Source organism: Panthera leo, chromosome F3 (assembly GCF_018350215.1).
Source record: "Panthera leo isolate Ple1 chromosome F3, P.leo_Ple1_pat1.1, whole genome shotgun sequence".
In the NCBI taxonomy this organism is placed as follows: Eukaryota; Metazoa; Chordata; class Mammalia; order Carnivora; family Felidae; genus Panthera; species Panthera leo.
Genome location: NC_056696.1, coordinates 44,565,243 through 44,586,893, shown reverse-complemented (window position 1 = coordinate 44,586,893; position 21,651 = coordinate 44,565,243). Strand labels below are relative to the sequence as shown.

The window sequence follows — 21,651 nt, the reverse complement described above, 5'->3', positions numbered from 1 at the left end:
ACAAAACAAAACCAGAGCGCTTTACTGAGTGGCCCAGAATGCCACAGTAGCCTACACCCACACCTTGGCTGAGCACTGAGGAGGCTGGTAGGGTTCTTTTTCATGAGACCCCATACCACATCCCAGGAAGATAGGCTCTTAACATACCTTTCTTCTTCTTCTTGTTAAATGAGAAAAAGGTGCAAAAGAGCTTGCTACTTCGACTGATTTTAAAACACCTACTTACATCTGCTAGAGAGTCTATGGGCTGCAAAGCTCATGACTGACACAGCAGTAGGGCCCTCTCTCCCCCTGAGGTCAGCATTTTGGTGAAAGGGGTGGGAAAGGTGCCCCGAGGGCCAAAGAAAGAGGAAAGGACAAACCAGAGGAAGAGGTGTGATGGACTGCATAGCCTGATTTTTTTTTTCACCAAACGCGAGATACATAGTAGAAATGGAGCATAAGAAAGGATTCTCTTCCTTGTGCTGAGAACAGGCATCTGCCCCAACAGAGAAGAGCCATTCCTCTCAGGAGAAGAAAGGATCTTGTTTAGGGCTCTGACCTCCGCTGAAGGACAGTGTTCAGATTGGCTTCAACAAGCAAAGAGAACAAAGCGGTGCCTGAGCAGGGATCAGGGCTCCACTTACCCAGTAAGACAATGACACTCAGGGCATTAAGAGGCTGAAATCTACTGCATCAAAAATCCCCAGCTGAAGGAACGATTTTATTTATTTACTTATTTTTTTTAAAGTTTGTTTATTTACTTTGAGAGAGACAGAGCAGCCCGAGCGGGAGAGGGCACAGAGAGAGGGAGGCTCTATGCTGTCAGCACAGAGCCTGATGCGGGGCTCAAACTCACAAAACTGCAAGATCACGATCTAAGCTGAAACCAAGAGTCAGATGCTTACCTGAGTGAGCCACCCAGGAGCCCCTGAAGGAACTAATTTAGAAAAGTTACCCAAGCATGTAAGGCCAGATTTAAGTACCAATGATCTAGTCTAGTTCTGTTTGCCAGAGAGGTCGGGGAGAAGGGAGCAAGGCAGAGTTCCAAAACAGTTCAGTGACAAGGCCGGGATGACCTGAATCTTAGACCAGACCCTACGTGGTGTGGTAGAGTGTGGTAGGTTCATGCGCCGGGAAACCACGTCAGGCGAACGAGTGTGCAGGGGGTGGCCAGAAGCTGGTAAAGCCCAGTGGCTGCCCGCTAAGAGCTAGAGGCAAGTATCAGGCCTCAGAGAGAAGGCCAGCCCCGTGTACCTGAAGGCCAGGAGGCTGGGCCGCTGACACTAAGCCAGCCGGCTCTAGGCCCTCCACTTTAAAGACTGGAGGCAAGGGTGTATTTATGCAGCTACGGTCAGGACTGGCTCGGGAACTGGGCCAGATGGGAGGCTGCGGGTGGGAGAGACTGCAAGACTCAACCATGAAGTGCGAGGAAAAGCAGCAGGAGAGACTGGCCAAGGCTGACCCATGAGGCCAAAGACACAAAGCGTATCCCTCGTGCCCGCCCCAAGCAAAACACACGCGCCTAGCTACCTACTTCTCTCGTCATCTTTGTATCACATATCAGAGAGAATGGGCCATATGTCAGGGGCATCTGGATGCCTTCCCGACCAGGACCCTCATCTGCAGTGTAACTGGGGGCAGGGAAGCCTCCTGAGCCCCAGTTTCCTAAATCTTCAAATTGGAGGTGGTATCACTGATCCAGAGGGCAATATGACCATCAAGTGAAATAGCAGTGGGAGACGTTAAGTGCCATCTAAATATAAGGCACGGCATTCTAACTCCTTAGCTCTTTCCACTCACTTCTATGTGCAAGTGGCTGATGTGAGAGAGTCTTCCCTGGAGACAGAAGCGCATTGCAGTTATGAGCATGAGTTGAGTAATCAGACCTAGGTACAAATTTTGCCCCTGTCACTTATTAGCTGACTCTGAGGAAGTCATCTAAACTCGGAATTTTAAACTGTAAAAGTGGAGACAAGAGTGCCTTCCTCCCAGGATTCTAGTAAGACCTGAAAAAGACAAAGAGGGCTTCACCTGGTACCTGGTACATGGCAAAACCCCTAACGGGCTGTGGCTACTATCTTCGTAATTCTTCTCCAAATGCTCCAAGATGCCGGGGCAACAGGACTGGGGAACGAACACCTGACCAGTTCTCTAAAACCAGGAAAAAGGTGCCCTGGAACCCCCAGCTTTAAGCACTTACATCAATAAGGTCAGACAGGTCGTGGATATAGTACTTGAAGACAGATGCATTGGTTGCCTCCAGAGCCAGCAAGTATTCATTCCGGGCTTTAATGGCCTTCAACTTATTTTCTGTATACTTGGCTTGGCGCTGAAAAGAGAACAAAAGTTCAATTCTGCTTTTTTTTTTTTTTTAAAAGGGGAGATTGTTCTCTAAAAGATGAAAGGACAGTACATTCGAGAACCACAATTGTGCTGCTACTCCCTACGCGCTGTCTGCCTTAAATTGGGTTCTAATTCTGTTTAATGAGATTCGAGGGCATAATGTAGATCAATCCAGGAAAGGTTAATGGGGCTCCCTACTTTAGACACATGTCCCACTTTGGTTCTATCTGCAAATACCATCCTCTATCCTTGTGCCACCGTCCAGAAGAAGGTGTCACTACCTCTGCCCCTGAATACAGGACATGTGAAGCCAAACCCTAGATGTGCAGTCCCTCTGCCAGGTTTGGGAAAGGTTTGGGAAAGGTTTCTATGGTTTCTGGTGAATCTGCTACAGGTGAAGAACTAGGAGCCCTCCGCCCCGGGCCCAAGTTCTTCCAGTATCCAGAATTTCTTCCAGGGCAGACAGCAAGGACTGACTTTCGGCTGTTAGGCCCTAAAGGAACCGGAGTTACCTTGTTCTGTTCTTCACAGCACCTACTGGAAAACTCCTATCGGTCCTGACTTCCACAGTGCTCGTCCCCAGCCCCTAAGCTGCTGAAGCACACGTACCTTCTCCTTCATTTTCTCAATCTTCTTCACCGAGCTCCTCCGGACATGCTTCTCCTCGATGCGGACGTTGGATGAGGAGTCAGGGGAGCGTGGGGTCTGCCGGTCTTCCTGCTTTACCGATTTTCCAATTTGCTTCTCCTCCTGCTTCTCTGCCTCCTTTAGTTTGCTCTGAGCACTGATGCTGTCGGCATTGTACATGTGATATGTCTTCATGACCTGCAAGACACCCCCCGCCCCCACCCCCAGAGGTCAAGCCAACGGGGTCAAGTTCTGCCTTACAGACTGACAGATTCAGATTCATGTCCCACATGAAGCAATACCCTCATACCCTTAAGGGAAAAATTCTTAAGTGTTCGGTTCAGCAAACATTGTATATTAAAGACCACTCCAAAGCACAGGAAAGCAGCACTTGAACTGAGCCAATATGTCTTATTATTAAAATGACTTCGCGTCTCCCATCATCTATTATTCACTTCTATTTATTAACACTTGTAATCATTACTCCTTTATATTGGCTAAGTAATTTGTATTGCTTAGCCGTCTCACAACACCAAGCACGCAGGAAACACCACCACCACTCAGATCCCTAGAGCAAAGCCCTTTCCCTGGCTGGTTAGGAACCCTGAAGAAGGCAGCACTGCCTGTGGAGTAGTCTGCTTTTTGGACATTTCAGATACAAAATACGGAAGGAGACAGGCTCCAAAAGCTCTTTCTCCTGCTCTAGCATTCTAGGGGTCAGTCTGGTCTGCTTCGTGAAGATCGAACACCCTTTCTCACGGGAACCAGAACAGCAGCAGCAATAATAATGGCAGTTATCATTTACTGAGCGTTTAGTATACGTTTGGCTCTGTGCTGAGTGCTACACACCCGTCTTCTCATTTCATCCTTATAGCCACCCTGTGGTCTAGAAAACAACCCTAAGAAGACTATAAACCCACACAATAATTCAGGTAAGAGCCTAAGAAGGAATAAAACCCGCATCAGGTGAAACGAGAGCTGCCACAGGAAGGAATATATAAAAGGAGAGAAATATCGTTTTCAAATTCCCCGTCGAAGCAACCGTCTGGGAGTCCAATCTCTTTTCTTAATGAGGAGGCCAGGAAGCCTAGGACCTGTGTGTGTTTCCTCCCAAACATACTTCCAGCCACAAGGTGCCCACTCTTCCCTGCTGGAGCTCTCTGTTCCCACACAGGGGCCTCTAGCTCCTATCTAGGAATTAAAGGCGCTGATTGCAACTAAGCAAGCTGAAGTTCAAGAGTGCTGACATTTTGGTGCCGTGCGATTTCCTTGAGAGGGAGAAACAGAGTGTGGTAGCTGGGTGCATATGTGTGGGGGCAGGGGGTGCAGAGTGAACAACAGAGGAGAGTATGGGTATTATATTGATAATAACCTCTAGCACTTACTTATTAGTACGTGCTGTGTGTCAGAGGCTTTATGCGTGTTTTCTCACTTAACCCTTACAACAACTCTGTGAAAGATGCGATTATTTCCACTTGTAAATATGGGGAAACCAAGGCTGAAGGAGACAAACTATCCCAGCCCAGGACACACAGCTAGTAAATGGCAGAATCAGGATTCAAACCCAGGTCTGTCAGATCACCAAGTCCACATTCTTAGCCATTAGGCCCCCGTGTCTTCCTCGGAACAGGACCAGAGCTGGATTAGTTGGGAGGAAAGGTTAAGTTCAGTCAAGGCAGGTTTACAAAGAGGAGCTGGTTTTATTAATGGCTTCATATTAGAGCAGTGGTCTCAACTGGGGGCTAATCTGGAGGCATTTTTGATTGTCACCACTTGGGAGCTTGCTACTGGCATCCAGTGGGTAGAAGCCAGGAGGCTGCTAAACACCGTAGGCACAGGACAGCCCCCACAACAAAGTTGTCTGGCCCAAAATGTCCATGGTGCCAAGGCTGAGAAACCCTGGGTTAGAAGGACCTTATGGATGTACTGATTCTTTAGAATCAGCTAGAGGTGGTGGAAAGAATAAAGAATATTGGGGCATTGACAAAATCAAAGTACATTAGAGTTTAAAGGTCTCATTTTGGATACAGAGTATCTTAAATCAGCTTCACCTTATTTTGGACCTGACATCACTTCCCATAATAAGATCAACTCTGTATATTCTCTACACAGGAGAACTGATATTTAACTGGTAGCATTAAAAGCCTTTCTAAGTAATTCAAACGGTCTTCCAGATTCCAGGCTGACTAAGAAGTGAGGAAGAGGCATCTGTTATCCTGTCTGAAGAAGGGTATTCAGGAGACCACATTTTCTTTCTTTTCATCTGAGTATGGATTCAACAGCTTGAATGAACAGTTACAAAAATGAATGATTTTTAAGAAAGCAGTTTTCCATTTCCTGAAGATGCATGATAAATAAAGAGGAAACACTATGAATAATAATAAAAATCAATGATTTATATTGCTCCTTTCCACCAAAGAACTCTCTCTTTTTTAAAAGCTTATTTATTTTCAGAGAGAAAGAGAGAGACAGCACCAGGAGGGGAGAGAGAATCCCAAGCAGGCTCTGTGCTGTCAGCGTAGAGCTCAATGTGGGGCTTGAACTCAGAACCGTGAGGTAATTACCTGAGCTGAAATCAAGAGTTGGATGTTTAACTGACTGAGTCACCCAGGCGCCCCTGAAGAACTCTCTTTAAAAGAGTAAAATACTACCTCATCTAAGAAACTATGAATTCTTAAGAGTAAGCATCACTTCTTCTTTTGTGTTTTCTTCTCTTCTCCACAGTTGGGAAATACGTCATCTACACAGTAGTAGTTTTACAATCAATGTGGTTGCCCCAATGACTTAATGACACTAAATCTCTCCTTTGTGGAAATATGGAAGAAGTATAACTAGTATCTTTCAACTTAACGCAAAACTGAGGTATCCAGAGGCCAAAGCTTGAATAAGTGATGCCAAAACAATTGAAGAAATAGGGAAGTCAAGATAGGACTTGGAGAAATATATACATAGTGAGGCAAATACAAACTAGGGAAAAAACTCAGAAGTCTAAATTCTCAGTTCTATGAAGAGAATTCACTTTACTTCAAAAAAACTAAATCTTAATTCATGCCTTAACTTTAATTCATGCTTTCTCTCCAAGCCACACTAAAATCATAAAAAAGAGTTACTATTATTATTATTATTATTATTATTATTATTATTTTAGATATAAACTGAGGAAAACAAAAAGAATGAAAGCAACACATAAAAAGCAGGGAGGCAAATAGTAAATATCTACCAAACCTTAAACCAAAAGTAGGCAGAACCAAGAAGCAACCAGACTTATATCAAAGAAGCTCTAGGGAACTGGTGGCAGTGAGATGAAGGTGAAGCTAAAACAAGAGAAACTGCTGGAAGCCCAAGAATCACTGGACTATCAGATTTCAACTCCTTCCCCTCCACAGTGAAGGACTAGAGGCTTATTTTTATAGGGAATCTATGGATTGGGAACACTGGGCTCAGCTGAGGACAGGGGTACTGAACTTAAAACAGGAGGATCACTGAAAATTCTATACTGAATATTGTAATGGCCTCAGCCTCTTCATAACTCAGACCTCAGACATAGGCAGGAGGTCAGAAAAGCCTTGTCTAGGGAATCTGACCATCCAAGATAAAAGACCTAGTAATACTGGTTATCAGGGCTTCCCCAAGGACACACCTCAGTCAGATCACAAAATCCACATTCCTAGCCACTAGGCACCAGTGTCTTCCTCTGAATAGGATGAGAGCTGGATTAGTTGGGAGGAAAGGTTAAGTTTAATTAACCAGAACTTCCAACCAGCTTTTCAATGCCTTGCTTTTTCTTTAAATTTTTATTTAATTTTAGAGAGAGAGAGAGAGTATGCATGCGAATGGGGGAGTAGGGCAGAGAGGAATTGAGAGAGAGAGAGAGAGAGAGAGAGAGAGAGAGAGAGAGAGAGAAAGAGAGAGAGAGAGAGAGAGAGAGAGAGAGAGAGAGAGAAAGAGAAAGAGACAGAGAGAGAGAGAGAGAGAGAGAGAGAGAAAGGAGAGAATCCCAAGCAGACTCCATGCTCAGTGTGGAGCCCGATGTGGGGCTCGATCCCATGACCCTGGGATCAGGACCTGAGCCAAAATCAACAATCGGACGCTCAACCAACTGAGCCACCCAGGTGCCCCAACACTGCCTCACTTTAAAATATGAAGGCAGCTAAAACTTACCAAACATTTAAGGAAAACATCTAATATGAAAGGCCAAGACCAAAACAAGCAATTTAGAGGGAACAGAAAGTAAGTATACAGAAGGGAAAAAGCTTCAAAAATAATCAATTATATCTCTAGAGAGATCAATGAAAAATTAAAAGACATTGTATCATGAAACAAGAACAGAATGCAGCAAAAAAGGAACATTTAGAGAACAATAAAGAGCTCTTGGCAATTAAGATTCAATTCAAATACTTTTCTAAGGAGCCGAACTTCGTGCCCTTCCTCTGGAAAGACATGCAAAAGTTATCACCTCATATTGTACTTGCTGCTTTACTTTTCTCCCTTCTATTAAAACTAAATGCCTTGAGTTCAGGGATGTTTCTTATTTGTCTTTGTATCCCTAGTGCCTACTGCTGGAGACAAACAGTCAAGTAGAGTTGGGGGACTAGTAACAGACATGGCTTCAAGGGGGCAGGTGCTAAATACCAGTCTGCAGTGGCTCTGCCAGCAGACAGCTCCAGCACCAACTCAAGGAGTCATATATTCAGGGGGAGCACAGAAGCATAAAACATCTGGGGTAACAACAGCCCCTGTGTCCCAACACCTCTTCTCGCTTTCTCAGTTCTAGGGCTTACTTGACTCTTCCTACTTAGCCAATCCATGTGGCTTCAGTGCCATAGCCTCCTTCCTGTGGGCACTTGCTGAGCTTTTCCAGATACAACCAAGGCAGAGAATTCCAGAGTTCTTTGGGAAGCTGTGTGCCCCAAATTCAAAGGCATTCCTGGATCACCGGTCTGAAAATGAAAACCACTTATGCCACAGCCTATAAACTAGCCAATTCATTATGGAGGAAAAAATACATGGAAGAGAATGCTCACTAGGGTTGCTCTCTGAATGGCAGCTGTGGGAAGCAACCCCTGGCACAGAATGCCATGTCAGGGAAATCAAAGGTCCTTCAGGCAGAAAAGAGGAAGTACAGAGGGGCAGCTGGCCACTTATGGTGTGACTCTGGGCCTCTTGCCCAAAGGCATCTTTATTTGGGAACACTCAGGCCCTGCCCCTTGGATCATCAAGGTTAAAAAGTACTTAAATTATAAACCTTTGGGTAATCAGTCTCCTAAAAAGAAATATTTTGGGCAATAGGGGAGATGCAAGCTAAGGAGAGTACTGAATATGGTGGGTTCCTTATATCCCTGGTTTCCTTTATTCCATGCCCACAAATAACTTCTATTGCCCACAGGGTCATTGAAACAAGAGGCCCTTTCCTGCCTTCCCAAAAAGCAAATAAGGGGAAACCTCCTTATAAGATCTCCTTTGTTCTCCTCTTAACTCCTCTGACAGACAGAGGATAGAGAACATTCAGCAAGTAGCTTCCCAAAGCCAGCATATAATAGTGCCATGTAACTACTTGATGAAACCATCGTCCCATGCAGGATGACCAATCATCCTGGCTTACCAAGGACTTCCCTAGGTTTAGCACTCAAAGTTTCATGCCCCTGAAAACCCTTCATTCTTAGGAAAACTGGGATAGTCAGTCACCCTAATGCCATGGTGCCTGACTGGGGCCAGTCCTATACTTATCTCACCCCACAGAGGAAGAAACTCATAATTCTGTTCTCTGAACTTGCTAATGGCCTATAGAATCTGCAAACTTATTTGACCCTTAACTACTGCCTAATATTTTTGAAAGTATGACTGGAGATGTCAGTATATGAAGTATGTGGAAAGCTGGGTCATAGAGGTTGGGACATCCCCCAGGATCATATAACTAGTGGCAGATCAGGTAGAATCTGGGTTGCCTACTTCAGAAGATTCTAGTCACTAGATGAAGGTTTTTCAATCTTGGTACTATTGACATATTAGGCAAGATAATTCTTTGTTGCAGGGGGCTACCCCATGCATTATAGGATTTTAGTTGCATCATGAACTCTAGCACACCCCTACCCCAGTTGTGACAACCAAAAATGTCTACAGACATTTCCAGATGTCCCCCTGGAGAAAAAAATCACCATGCTTGCAAATCACTATACTAGACCCTTCTGGTTTCCCTCGAACTTTCCAGTGTTCTCTACTCTTTCTTCCCTTCTCACTGCTAGAGGAAAAGAACAAACTTTAATTTTGGCCTTGGCCAAATTGACAAATTAAAAGAGTGTGTACCCAGGGATAAAAGGTACAGCATAGGGAATACAATCAATGGTATTATAATAGTGTTGTATGGTGACAGATGGTAGCCATACTTGTGAGCACAGCATAACGTGTAGATTTGTTGAATCACTATGTTGTATGCCTGAAACCAACATAACATTGTATATCAACTATGCTTCAATAACAAATATAATAAAATAAAAATAAAAAGAGTGTATACCAATTCATCTCATGGCAACAGACTCCATGCCCAGCCAATTCTCAGTTTGCATGCCAGCAGGGAGATTTTAACCTCTGCGTGGAGCAGGAAAGCACTGGCCAATGCTGGACTGCCTGAAGACCACAGTCCAAGTTGCCAGTTCAGCCCCCTCAAACCAGAGCGGCAAGTTCTCTGGTTTTCTTCCTCATTCCTGCATGAATTATGCCCTTTCCCTTATTTATTTATTTATGTATTTATTATTTTAAATGTTTATTTCTGAGAGACAGACAGAGACAGGGGCGGGGGGGGGGGGCGGAGAGAGAGAGGGAGACAGGCTCCAGGCTCCGAGCTGTCAGCACAGAGCCCGACGTGGGGCTAGAACTCACAAACCGTGAGATCATGGCCTGAGCTGAAGTCGGATGCTCAACCAACTGAGCCACCCAGGTGCCCCTTCCTTATTTAAATATTTTTAAAAAATCATAGGATATTAGGAGATCTTGGACTCCGAGCAAAGCCAATGGATCCTCAGACACTGTTCTTTCACCGCTACCCCAAGTCCCACTGCAGAAGCAGCAAACTGGGTTTGAACTAGTTTGGGGTTTGTTGCTTGTTCATCCTGTGCCTCCCCAGAAAGAATAAAGAGCAGAGGCCCAAGATACTTGCAAAAAAATAAAAAGATTCATATAATGACTGAATGTGTCAAATTTTATCTTAGTGAATTCTTTGCCAGGATATGGGAGTAATAGGGTGCCTAGAAGATGCTCTAAAAATAAAGAGCAGAAGTAAAGCATTACAAAGACAACAGGGTTCAGGAAAACACATCTAGTCTGTAAATGGTTCACATCAACACGCTTCTGTTTTTATAAAGAGCTTTAACTGCACTTGAAAGAAATGAAAACTTGGGAGTTGAACCAAAGAGTACCATCTATCTGCTCTCCTTCAGAGCAGAAGGGTCACACAGCAGAATTCCAAACAAACTGAGCGTCACTGGAGACCAGTCTGATGACTACTCTATCCTATTTACTTGTTCAATAGTTGCCATGACAAAATGGCCACACCTAGGCTTTTGGATCAAGAACATGGAATTCTCTGATCCCAAATGTCTGTGATGCATGTCACCACTGCCTGTCTTCCTGTAAATTAGAAAGAAAGAAAGAAAGAAAGAAAGAAAGAAAGAAAGAAAGAGGAAGGAAAAGAAAAAGAAAAAAGGAAGGAAGGAAAAGAAAGAAAGAAAGAAAGAAAGAAAGAAAGAGAAAGAAAGAAAAGAAAGAAAGAAAGAAAGAAAGAAAGAAAGAAAGAAAGAAAATGCAGTGAATAAGCAAGTAAACACAGGAAATCAATTTCACCTTCCCAACAGGATGGGGGCAACCCCAGAGACTGACAGCAAAGGCCGGGCACAGGCCAGCTGAAGAAGGGGGCCTTGAAAGGCTTTAGCTGTATAATCAAAATATTCCTTGTACGGCAACAGGAATTTCCTTGGTGTGCATATGTGTTCTAATTATATTTAACTAAACACGGCTAGGGAGAAAACCACCACCACCTTCCAGTGCATGAAGAAATGCATCAGCCACAGGCATCATGTGCCTAAAGTGCCAGTCATTTCAAAACAGATTGTATTTTCTTCTCCAAACCTGAAGCCTGCCTCTTCACTGAGGTTTGGCCTTTATAAAACCCCGGGGAGTCGGTGCAAAGCTCTCTCTGCCTGAATCGGCCCCTTAGATTGGGGGCATTTAGGCCTCTGTGCTTCCCTCTAGAGCACCCGCTCTGGTCTCAAACCCATAGATCAATGCAAGAACTGATGCAAAACCTTGCACATCAAGTCCTTTCCAACAGACACATATTAATGGTACGATGCACACTATGTTCTTTGCCATTAGGTTTGGGGTTCCTGGTTTGCTGCTAATGGGAGTCAGTTGTACTGATGAGAGGCCTTGGCTGGTCTCTGGCGATGATGCCCCCACGAAGGCAGAGTTAGTTCGTGCAGCCAAGGAGGGATCTGATTCTGAGAGTGTTGTTTTGGCTCACTCAGATTTGAAAGTAAGAGTGTGAAGAAAGAAATGGGTGGAGTCACCCCCAATGGGGACCATGCACTGCCCTCAACCTCAGCTCAGTTCTGTTGCTGATGTGACCATGGCCACAAGCTGCCAAATGCTGCTTCCCTCTGCTTGTTAAAGAGCCAGGCACCCATATGATTTACCGAGTAGAGCTCATTCAGGACCTTCATCAAATCATCTTGGAGCTGCTGGCCGACTTCTTTACTCTGCAAGGAAAGAGGAATGAAGGTTAATAGGGAAATAGAAGGAGGGTGGAGGGGCGACAAAGGCAAGAGCAACACTGGCTCTACAACTAACACAGACTCAATTAAGGCCCATTATTTAATCCAGCAAATCAGATAACCACTCCGATCCGACCCAATTACGGTCAGATTACTCAAAGAGTTTTAATAAAATGAAATGCGCCCCTTCTATAGCCTAGCTAAGGCAATCATGTGGAGGCCAAGTGGGTAGAGGCTTTGATTTTTCGATTGGTCTCCAAAGGGCAGGCCTAAAAGCCACCTCCTAACTAGCAACTATTGTTTCTCTGAGACTTGCAGTCGAGCCTTCCTGAGAATCAAGACTTCCTGGATGCAAGTCAGATATGAAATAGGATGAGAGAGAAAGAAGCATATAAACATCCAAGGACTTCAAAGTACCTGACTAAAGACCTCCCAGCAGGAAGGGGTTATTTGTCTTATTTGATTTACTTCTACCCCAACCCCCCAGGGCAGTAGTACCCCAGTAATGACTCTGGTGTGCAGATTAGCTAACGCTCCTCAATCCTGATAATGGATGTTAAGGGGTCTCCAACCGGCCAATCCTAAGTGGCAGTGGCTCTTGGGTTCTTTGCTGCTGCCATTGAGGGCTGGCATCTCACCACCCAGATGGAATAGCAGAAATAAGGAAGAATGAAGAAGCAGGAAGGAAAAAAGAGCCACGCCTTCTATACTGAGTGGTTTTTTTTTTTGGTTTTGTTTTTGGTTTTTTTTTGCCGAGCCCAAGGGAGCAGGGGCTAAAACACTGATTGGCATCACTGGGTCATGAGGGGAAGCCCTCATTTTATCTTCTGCCAACTCTATTTCTTTCCTACAAATCAGATACCAACAGTGACCTTCTAACAAAAGGAAGAATACTACCCATGGCACCGCTCAGCTCCCGGGCAAAGAAAGGAAGAGTTCTTGCATGTCAGAAACATAGTCCTTTATGATCTTGCTTTTTCAAGATGTATGATTATAAAACCATTTTTTTCCTGATTACAAAAGGAGTATATGTATTGTAATTAATAAGAACACTGGAAAAACAAAAAATACACACACACAAAAGAAAACTGTAGAAAACATCAAAAAAGAAAAAGTAACTTAATTCCTACCACTAAGAAATCACCCCTCTAGACTTTATTTTTCAAATCTTTTTGGTATGATTTTCGTGAAATGGGGGTTGCATTATACACACTGGAACTTAACTTATTCACTTAAATAAATGTTATAAATAGTTCCCTACGTGTTATTCTTCCAGAAAATTATAAAAGATTATATTGACGTAGCTCCTATTCTTGGACATTTACTTTGCTTATAAATTTTTATGATAAAACACACTGTATTCAGTTACTTTGTGCATAAGCTTTGCGCACACCTTTCATTATTTTCTCCTAGAAGTAACATTGCTGAGTCGAAGACTACTCATTGATGCACCAGAAGCACATGTGCATGTTGCTTCACTTTTTTCCTCTTGACAAGTTGACATGATGTCCTGTTGTGATTGGTAGTCCTTTTGATCGTAATGAGCCATTTTCATTTCTCTTTAATGCTTTGCCATTTTCTACGAAGGAATTAATTATGGAATATAACATGTGTGACCTTTGTGGCGGCTACACCGGACTCATTACACCTGGCTGTGTGGAAATGGGCGGAAGGAGCCCTGAATGAGCAATCACAAGATTCCCCTACTCCTGGCTCCTCCACCATCAAGAAGATAACTTTGAACAACACGATTAATCTCTCTCTGGGCCTCTCTTTTCCTTTCCATAAAATGAAAGGCTAACACATCCTAAGGCCCTTCCTAACCTCTGCCATTCTATGATTCTTCACGATCTTTTGCCTGGCTTCTTGAGTCCACGTTAGATTCAACCATTGCCCACTTCAGGGTATGGTTGGTTGGCTTCATTCCGCACAGTAGGAGATGGTGAGCGAGTTCCCCTTCGGGACTGAGACGCTCTACAAAATGGATGGCTTCGGGCGTATCTTGCCAGTCTTAAATTTACCATTCCCAAATGTCTCTCATTCAATGCCCTCAACCACTGGAAGAAGCCACAAGAGGAAATGCCTTTCATCTAGAATCTCACATACCAGCCTCTCCTTCCCATCATGAAGGGAGCTGAGCTCCGCTGAAGCAGCAGAGATCCAAGGAGGTGAAGTGAGGCAAAATGACTCACCAACCAGCCCCAGAGTCAGCAACAAGGCCAGGAAGTGACCACGAGTATCACTTCCAAACACCCTGCCCTCTGGCCTCCAAACCAACTCCCTTGTCAGCCACCCATCCTCCCTTACTGCCTCCTTGTGTTTAAATGGTAGAGGTTCCTGGAGAAAGCTCCCATTCCTCTACCCTGTTGCTCGCCCATGACTTAAATAACTTAGCCGCAGGAGGAGGGGGGGAGGGGAAGGGAGGAGGGGACAAAAGCATAACCAATAAAAAAGCAATTAAGCCCAGGCAGATGTTTCCTTTCGTGTACCGATTAGTTGGAAAAGGACCGACTCAACTATTATCCCTGTTTATTTGAACAGGCTGCCGAAGCGGATTCTGACTTACGGCTCCCTGTGGCTGAGGGCTGGGCTGGGAACACACGTGAAGCTAGCCCAGTCAAAGTGTCCAAGAGAGCCCCTGGCAATCAGGAACAATTCTGACACAAGTAGAGAGTCAGGAACTAGCCAGTGCTTCCCTCTCCTCTCTCGGATGCTCAAAGGCCACCCATTCTCTGTTTCGGAAACCTTCACTGTGTGCCTCTGGGGACAGCGTGGGGACAGCGTGGCCCCAGCGTGCCAGGAAGGGCTTCCGTGCTGGCCGGCCACTGTGGAAGGGTTGTAGCTGGGAAGCTACAAGGGGGCCCCACCCAAAGACAAAAGGGACATTTAATCCTGGGAACAACAAAACCTGATGAGAATGAAGTCTGCAGGGCTCTTCCGTTCCCTCCTAAAAACATGCAACGGGTTTCTAGGCAGGGAAGAAAAAGAGACTTTACAGAGCAGTCTTTGTGCCCTATCACACAGCCTGCATCTCTTTTCTTTAAAATTTCTTGGAAGAGAATGAGTCATCTAAACATTGCAGGAAACCAAATAGAAGTCGAGGGGAAAAATTACTTTGGGCAAAGTTTTTCTCTTAAATGTTTGCATAGTAATCTTTGCCTGGAAAAAAAATAAGATGCCTAAATTTAGAATAGAGATGTGGCACAGTTAACAATGCGGGTTCCATGGGATAGGAAGTGCAATGGTGTCTTAGGCGGGGATCTTTTATTTTGAAACTCACCACAACTGCGCCAGCCAGAGCGTGTTTCCCGGGGCCCCCACTCTGCCTGCTGCTGGGGTGGAGCTGATCCGGAAGGCAGTGAGATTGCTACAGCTCCTGCCAGCTGTGCATTTACAAAATGGGCAGGGAATCCTCCTTTTCCAACAGAGAACAGCACTGGATGACACAAACGAAACGCACAGCCGCATTTCCCCAAGACTGGAATCTTCCAAAGCCACCTCACTCAAAGAAAGGGGACAGCGGCAGAAATGCAAAGGAACAAGAAAGAGGCTACTCGGTCTTGGGCTGCCTGACGCTAAGGCTGGTCACTCTTCTTTGGATGGATGCATCTCCTGAGCTTGGATGGCTTTGTCTATTAGCATTTCCCAAAGAATGCACAGGATGAAAGGGCTTTCAAACTGGTCCTCATCCCGGGAGATTACCTCTTACCTTGTCTGTAGCTGTTTTGCTTCGCAAATAGTGGGGTGGGTGGGCCATTGTTCGTGGCCTATTCCATCTATTCTACATCTACACCACAAAGCCGTATTATTTGACAGGCACAAAATCACCCCGTTTGTATGAAAGAAAAAAAGAGGAAGGCATGCCTCTGCCATGTGGTGAGAGCTAATTTCGGCCCCATCCCAAGGCTTAGCCTGTCAGCAGGTAGAAACAGTAGGGTCATTTAGCTCTCTGCCGATTAGCCCGTGTCAGCAGTTTTCCAAAAAAGAATCCAATTTTCAAGGGCACGTATCTCCCTTCGCCAGTGCTGGCACCCCCACCCCCAAAGATATTTCTGAGGCCAACCGTTAAAAGATCCAGTTTAAAACTGAATTTACATTCACGGGTTTCAGAGGAAAGGGACATGAACCCTATACAAAGCTCTGGCAGCAGGAGGAGTGCCACCAGATGCACAGTGATAGTTTCAGGGGCACTCGTTCGGCACTTCAAAGAGGCCAAGTTTCATGGGCTGGAGCTTGGCCTGAAATGCTATCGGTGGGGAGGACAGGGGTAAAAGGAGTGGGTGTTTGGCAGTGGGTCCGGTGGCAGGGGACGGTGGACACTGTCTGGCCTCTCCCCTACCCGCCTCAGCCCATCTAAACAAGTGGTGCCGTGTGAAGTTGTGGGCGAGGGAGGGTGGTGATCCCGGAGGTGAGAGCTCAGAAATGATGTCTAGATTTCTCCCCCGGCCGCAACACTTGTGTATATGCAGAGGGACTCTTTGTACTCGGCATGCGCTCATTAAGATACCACGCGAGGGCTCCAGGAAGGCTGTGCTCCAGTTACGACTTAATACTCTGGGGAGCCCAAGGTAGTATAAAATACAAAATATATTGAATTGCAGAACTTTTACAGAGAGGTAGGCTGGGAGCTGGCATAAGAGGGACACTTAAAGTGCTTTTGCCTTCTAAAGACAGGGTAGACCGGGATTTCAAAATGCACATTTTTAAAGTTGCAATCCAGTACATCATAGTGTGTCTACAATAAAAGTACTTATTATGCGCAGTGCACTCTGCTCATGCCTACTCTTTTCTCTTCTCTCCTGTTTTTTTTTTTTTTTTTTTTTACGTTAGTCATAACTCACTAAGTGCAGTTTACAACTCATTAATGAATCTTTATACACAGGTTTAAAATGACTGGGTACGCTGTAATTGTAGAATTAATAAAGAAAATAGTGGGTCAGGGACTGGAGCCCACCAACCAAGACAAGCACTAAATGACTCGCCCTCTCAAGGTGGCCGATCGGGTGTCGGGAAGCAAGTTCAATTCCTAGATCTTGGCGAGGGGGAAATGCTGGATTTCAAGGAGTGAGCAATAAAGAGTCTGTTGGCAAAATATTTAGAGAAGGCCTATTATGTGTGAAGCACTTGTGGTTTGACTGGGAATACGGCAGTATACAAAACAGTTTAAAATTTACAATCCACTGAGAAAGATGGACATTAATCTGATGTCAGATTACCATAACTATCAGAACACAATTCTTGCAGTCTCAAAGGCATTATTAGAAATGGAATTTCTTAAGCCAGTTTTCTATTCAAGATCAGTATTTTTTTTCTATCTCAGCAAAGAGGTTTCCGCACTTCAACCTAACCCCAGAGCAAGCTAGATGATCTAGCGTGCCAGAGCAGAAATCCGATTTCAAAAAAAAAAAAAAAATCTAGCTATTATACAGCATATCCCTTTTCTTTGAATTTGCCTTTCTAAGTGATAATAGATATTTCAGGTTATAATGACATTGCTTCATTATAAGTGACTCCCAAAGTGGGCACATTCCACTTTCAAAGAATCTCTTGAGCTTGTCAGCACCTGTAAAAACCAATCTCACCAGTGGCTCCTTGACTTCGAAGTGAACTGGTCTGGTTAAGCGCTGCCAGTGACAAGAGTCATAACTTAGAAGAAAATGTCCAAAACCTGATAGTCTGAGACTCAATACCTGTCTCCGAATTCGCCTTCTAACACAACTGGTTTCTCAATTAGATTCTCGTTTAATTATCTGGATTACTTAGACTAAACAACAACAAAAACTAGATTACAATTTTTGAAGCACCTCTCTGTCTCCCGTGGTGCCTGGCCCACTGCTTTGTGTATAGGAGACATGAAGTAACAAGCCGTTGAATCAATTAGATCAAGTTTTAGCTTAAACGCTGTGCTTTCACATAACAACAAGAAAAAAAATATACAGTTGCCTTCTCTTCATGCAGATTATTAAAAGCGGAAACATCAGAAGTTGCCCACATATGCTCCCTCACAGTTGAGCGCAAAAAAGGTGAAATGGCTTTTCCAGGATCACACAGCTGTTTGGTATCCTGTCTAGGACCACATGCCATACTGGAAGAGGGTGAAGAAACATGCAGGCTCTGGGTGGGGCGGGATTTGAATCCTTCCACTACGTGATCGCATGACCTTGGGTAAACTACAACTGCCCCGTGCCTTAGTTTCCACATCTGCAAAACAGGGTAATAATGAGATAATCCAGGTAAAGTCCTTCAAACAGAACCTAGCACTTAGGATGCTCAAGAAAGCTCTTCTTATATTAGAATCCAGTCCTCTTAACACAGACTTGAGCGGTCTTTCTACCACCCTGTGCTCCTTATGTGTCCTCGGAACACATTAATGATCATGATGTGTGGAACTGGGAAGGTCCCGGAAGCTAATCCCCAGGCAGGGATGCAGCTAAATCTCTCAGATGGAAGAGCTCTAGCAACATACAGGGAAGAAGAATCTTTGCTTTTCCTTATGCCTGCTGCCGCACCATCTATTCTCCGTGGTGTCAGTAAGAACCAAGGTAACAATGACTCTGAGAAATATGCAGTTTTCCTGAGAAGGGAACAAAGAGGTGTTGAGCCAAAAGGAGGAAATTGGGGGAGGGGGGGAGGGGGGTAGAGAGGTGGTATAGAAGGAAAATAAGGAGGATAGAATTACTTTTTATCCCTTCAGGAAGATTAAAGAGAAAAAATCCTTCTCAACTGTGCAACTGGGACTTCGTTCAATTGGGGTCATAAATTAAATGTCGGGACGTAGGAGCCCCCTACCGCCTGGGTCAGCAAAGTCAAAGACTGCCCATTACCAAGTTCTGGTTCAATGAAATCCAGGGGCTTTCTCCTCCAGGGCACTTGTTTCTGAAAGCCATTTCCTTAAGGTTTTTCCAGAAGTTCTGCAATGTCTGACTAGTCAGACTTAATAACCACAGTAATGCTAGTGGCCCTGGGAGAAAATCCATTCCTTGGCATGACCGTGAACTCTGCAGATTCAGTTCCTACCTTCCACGGATGCTCGCTCTGCTCTGTTGCAAGTAACCATAACCTCTTGCCATGGAAACACCTAATTCAGATAAGACTGACTCCCACTGGACTGGGGCAGAGCCATGGGATGGGGCTGGGGGCCAGGAAGAGGCTGGAGGCCCTCTGCTCTCCCAAGATCTCAGATGGCACAGACTAAAACACAGTCCTGTAACAACTTGAATGTTCCCCTATGGCTGTTTCTATCTCTTACAATGACCGATTATAATACTAAGAAAATAAGCTGAAGGCAACATCCTTTAAAAGGAAAGAGACAACTAAGTCTGAGGCTTCATTTCTTAAATCACCACTGTGAGCCTTTTCTTGGCAAATTTCCATCTTTAACTCTTCTGGATAATGATTTTAGCAGAAGTGTAATAATTGTCTTCAGGCTCTGATCTCTAGTGCCAAAGCATTTCTTGAGGTCATATCGAAGATCTCCCAGGCAGGACACTAAAGTCATAGAAATGGTGTCTAGGTAACTGTGGTGCCCTGGGTAGGCCAGGACACAGGGGACAAAAGACACAAAGGCAAACAGGCAACATGAGAGCACAAATCTCTCAGCAACTGTAAAATGAACGCGGGAGAAAAAACAATCAATGGCTTGGAACTGGGCAAGAAGCAGCGGTGGGGGGTGGTGGTGGGGGGGAGCCAGAATGATAAGGTGCTTGCAAGCATATGCCCTCCCACAATAAGGAATTCCAGGAGCTGGGGGATGGGAAGAATGCCTGTGTGGCTCCCAGATGGCTGGGAAAAGGTTGGGAGAACAGGAGTTAATAGAGCTCATTTGAAAGTTGGCAGCGTGAACACCGAGAGGAGGGCGGCCTGGTAGGAAGTAAAAGAGTCAGCAGCACCCGTACAGGAAATGCCTGGGGCACTGGGAAAATCGCTGATTAAATGCTTTAAGAAAGGGGAACCCAGAGGCAAAGTCAATTCGTTGAAGGATCTGTGTAGTTTTAGTACTTTGGAGATGCCATAGAATCCCACTGTTGAGAGAGAAGAACCTCCAGGGGGTTCATTTAAGGGAGAGACCATTTTCTCGACACTGCAGGTGCCAGAGCTGTACCCGAGGGTTGCATTAAATCAACTCTAGGAGACTAAGTAGAGCTCCCTATTGGCACAGCGTTAGAATGCATTTCCTTGGGGCTGGGTGCAGGCCTGGACTGGCCAACTTTCTTCGGACACTGAGGTGGTGTGCAAACTCTTGTCTCTGTCAGCACTCAGTCCACGTTGCCACTCCCATCAGGCATGTTCCGCAGACAGTTAAAAAAAACCCTATACCCTTGGAGGAGGGCACCTCCCCTCTCGCCAGTACCTCAATCCTGATGAAAAATCACTGAATTGTGAGAAGGAAAATGTCCAGAGTTTGAAATTGGCAATTTCCAATCTCCAGCTCTGATTTTTCGCCTAAGTGCTTCGATTTTTCCTCTTTGATTCAGACTTTATAAAATGTTCCAGGTACACTTGAGAAGCATGTGTATCTGTCTGCAGTTAGGCACAGTGCCCATATAGGTCACTCAGGCAAAGTTTGCTAGCTGTTTTTTCAAATCTCTGTATCTTTACTTAATTTATTTTGGTCTAATTGGTTAATCATTCATCAAGACAGGTGAACTAAATCTCCCACTGGGATTGATGATTTATCTGTTCCTTCTTTTCATTCTGTTCATTTTTGACTTATATATTTTAAGATTATGTTATTAAGTATATACCGTTTCCTGGTGAAAATGTCTACCATTATCTCTAATAATACTTTCCGAATTAAAATCCACTTGGTCTGATTTTAGGAGGGCTCTCTTTTCCCATCATTCTGCTTTAAATTTTTCTATAACCTTATACTTAAGGCATGTGTCTTCTCTTATAAGCAACATATAATTCAGTTTTGCTCAAAATCTCTTTGACGATCTTTTAATTTTACACGAGTCAATTTACCTTTACAATTAACTGATGTGTTTAAATCCACCAACTGGCTATATGCTATTTGTTCCACCTATCTCCAGAGCCTCCTTCCCTTATTTTTTATCTTCTTTTTCTTTTCCATTTTTAAAAATTCAGTGGAAGTCACCCTTCTGGTATATTCTATGTGTTTTGAGAAACCCACCACAATTAAAACACTGAACAGGTCCGTCATCCATCAAAAACAATCTCTAATGCTGTCCCTTCATAGTCAAAGTCCCTGCATCCCTAACCCCTGGAAGCCATTGCTGTTGTTCTAGATCCTAACAGTTTTGCCTTTACCAGAATCGTTCTTACCTTCTTTGGGGCCATTTCTTACTAACTGAATCTTCTCTTAGATTGGTAGCGGTGCTATAGTGGTAACCCTAAATTACAATATACATATCCGTGACTTGTCAAAGTCTAATATAAATCAATACTCTTACTGCTTTTTGCACAATATTATTAAACCTATTTCCCCACCCACACCTACAGATAGATTCTATTGCTGTCATTTACACTAATTTTATATCTGCTTATCACCTCACCTGAAATTATTATTTTTTTAACAGTCAATATTCATTTAGATGTACAATATTTCTTTTCCTGCATCTCAAGGCTTCTATCTGGGATCATTTTCTTTCTGCATAAAGAATAACATTTAGGGGCACTTGCATAAAGAATAACACTGGACTTCGGCTCAGGTCATGATCTCACGGTTCATGGGTTCAACGCCCGCATCAGGCTTTGTGCTGACAGCTCAGAGCTCAGAGCCTGCTTTGGATTCTGTGTCTCCCTCTCTCTCTGCCCCTCCCCTGCTCATGCTCTGTCTCTCTTTCTCTCAAAAATAAACATTAAAAAAAAAAATACCGTTGAGTATTCCTTTTAGTCCAGGGCTGCTGGTGATAAATTCTCCAAGTTTTTACTTGCCTGAAAATGTCTAGTTCACTTTCATTTTTGGAAGACA

At 44.3% G+C, this 21,651-nt stretch overlaps 1 protein-coding gene across 9 annotated transcripts in view; it reads right to left on the bottom strand.

Moving 5' to 3' along the window:
* SRGAP2 (SLIT-ROBO Rho GTPase activating protein 2) overlaps window positions 1–21,651 on the bottom strand; it is a 233,808-nt gene that overhangs the window by 67,122 nt on the left and 145,035 nt on the right. For 8 of the 9 annotated variants that reach the window (XM_042925631.1, XM_042925632.1, XM_042925633.1 and 5 more), the window contains exons 5-7: window positions 11,640–11,702; window positions 2,935–3,150; window positions 2,183–2,311 (exon numbers count right to left, since the gene is read on the bottom strand). In XM_042925631.1, the coding sequence (XP_042781565.1) occupies window positions 2,183–2,311; window positions 2,935–3,150; window positions 11,640–11,702 (408 nt within the window). Of the gene's footprint in view, window positions 1–2,182; window positions 2,312–2,934; window positions 3,151–11,639; window positions 11,703–14,997; window positions 15,017–21,651 lie in introns of those variants that run through there. The other variant, XM_042925638.1, reaches the window with a different exon arrangement.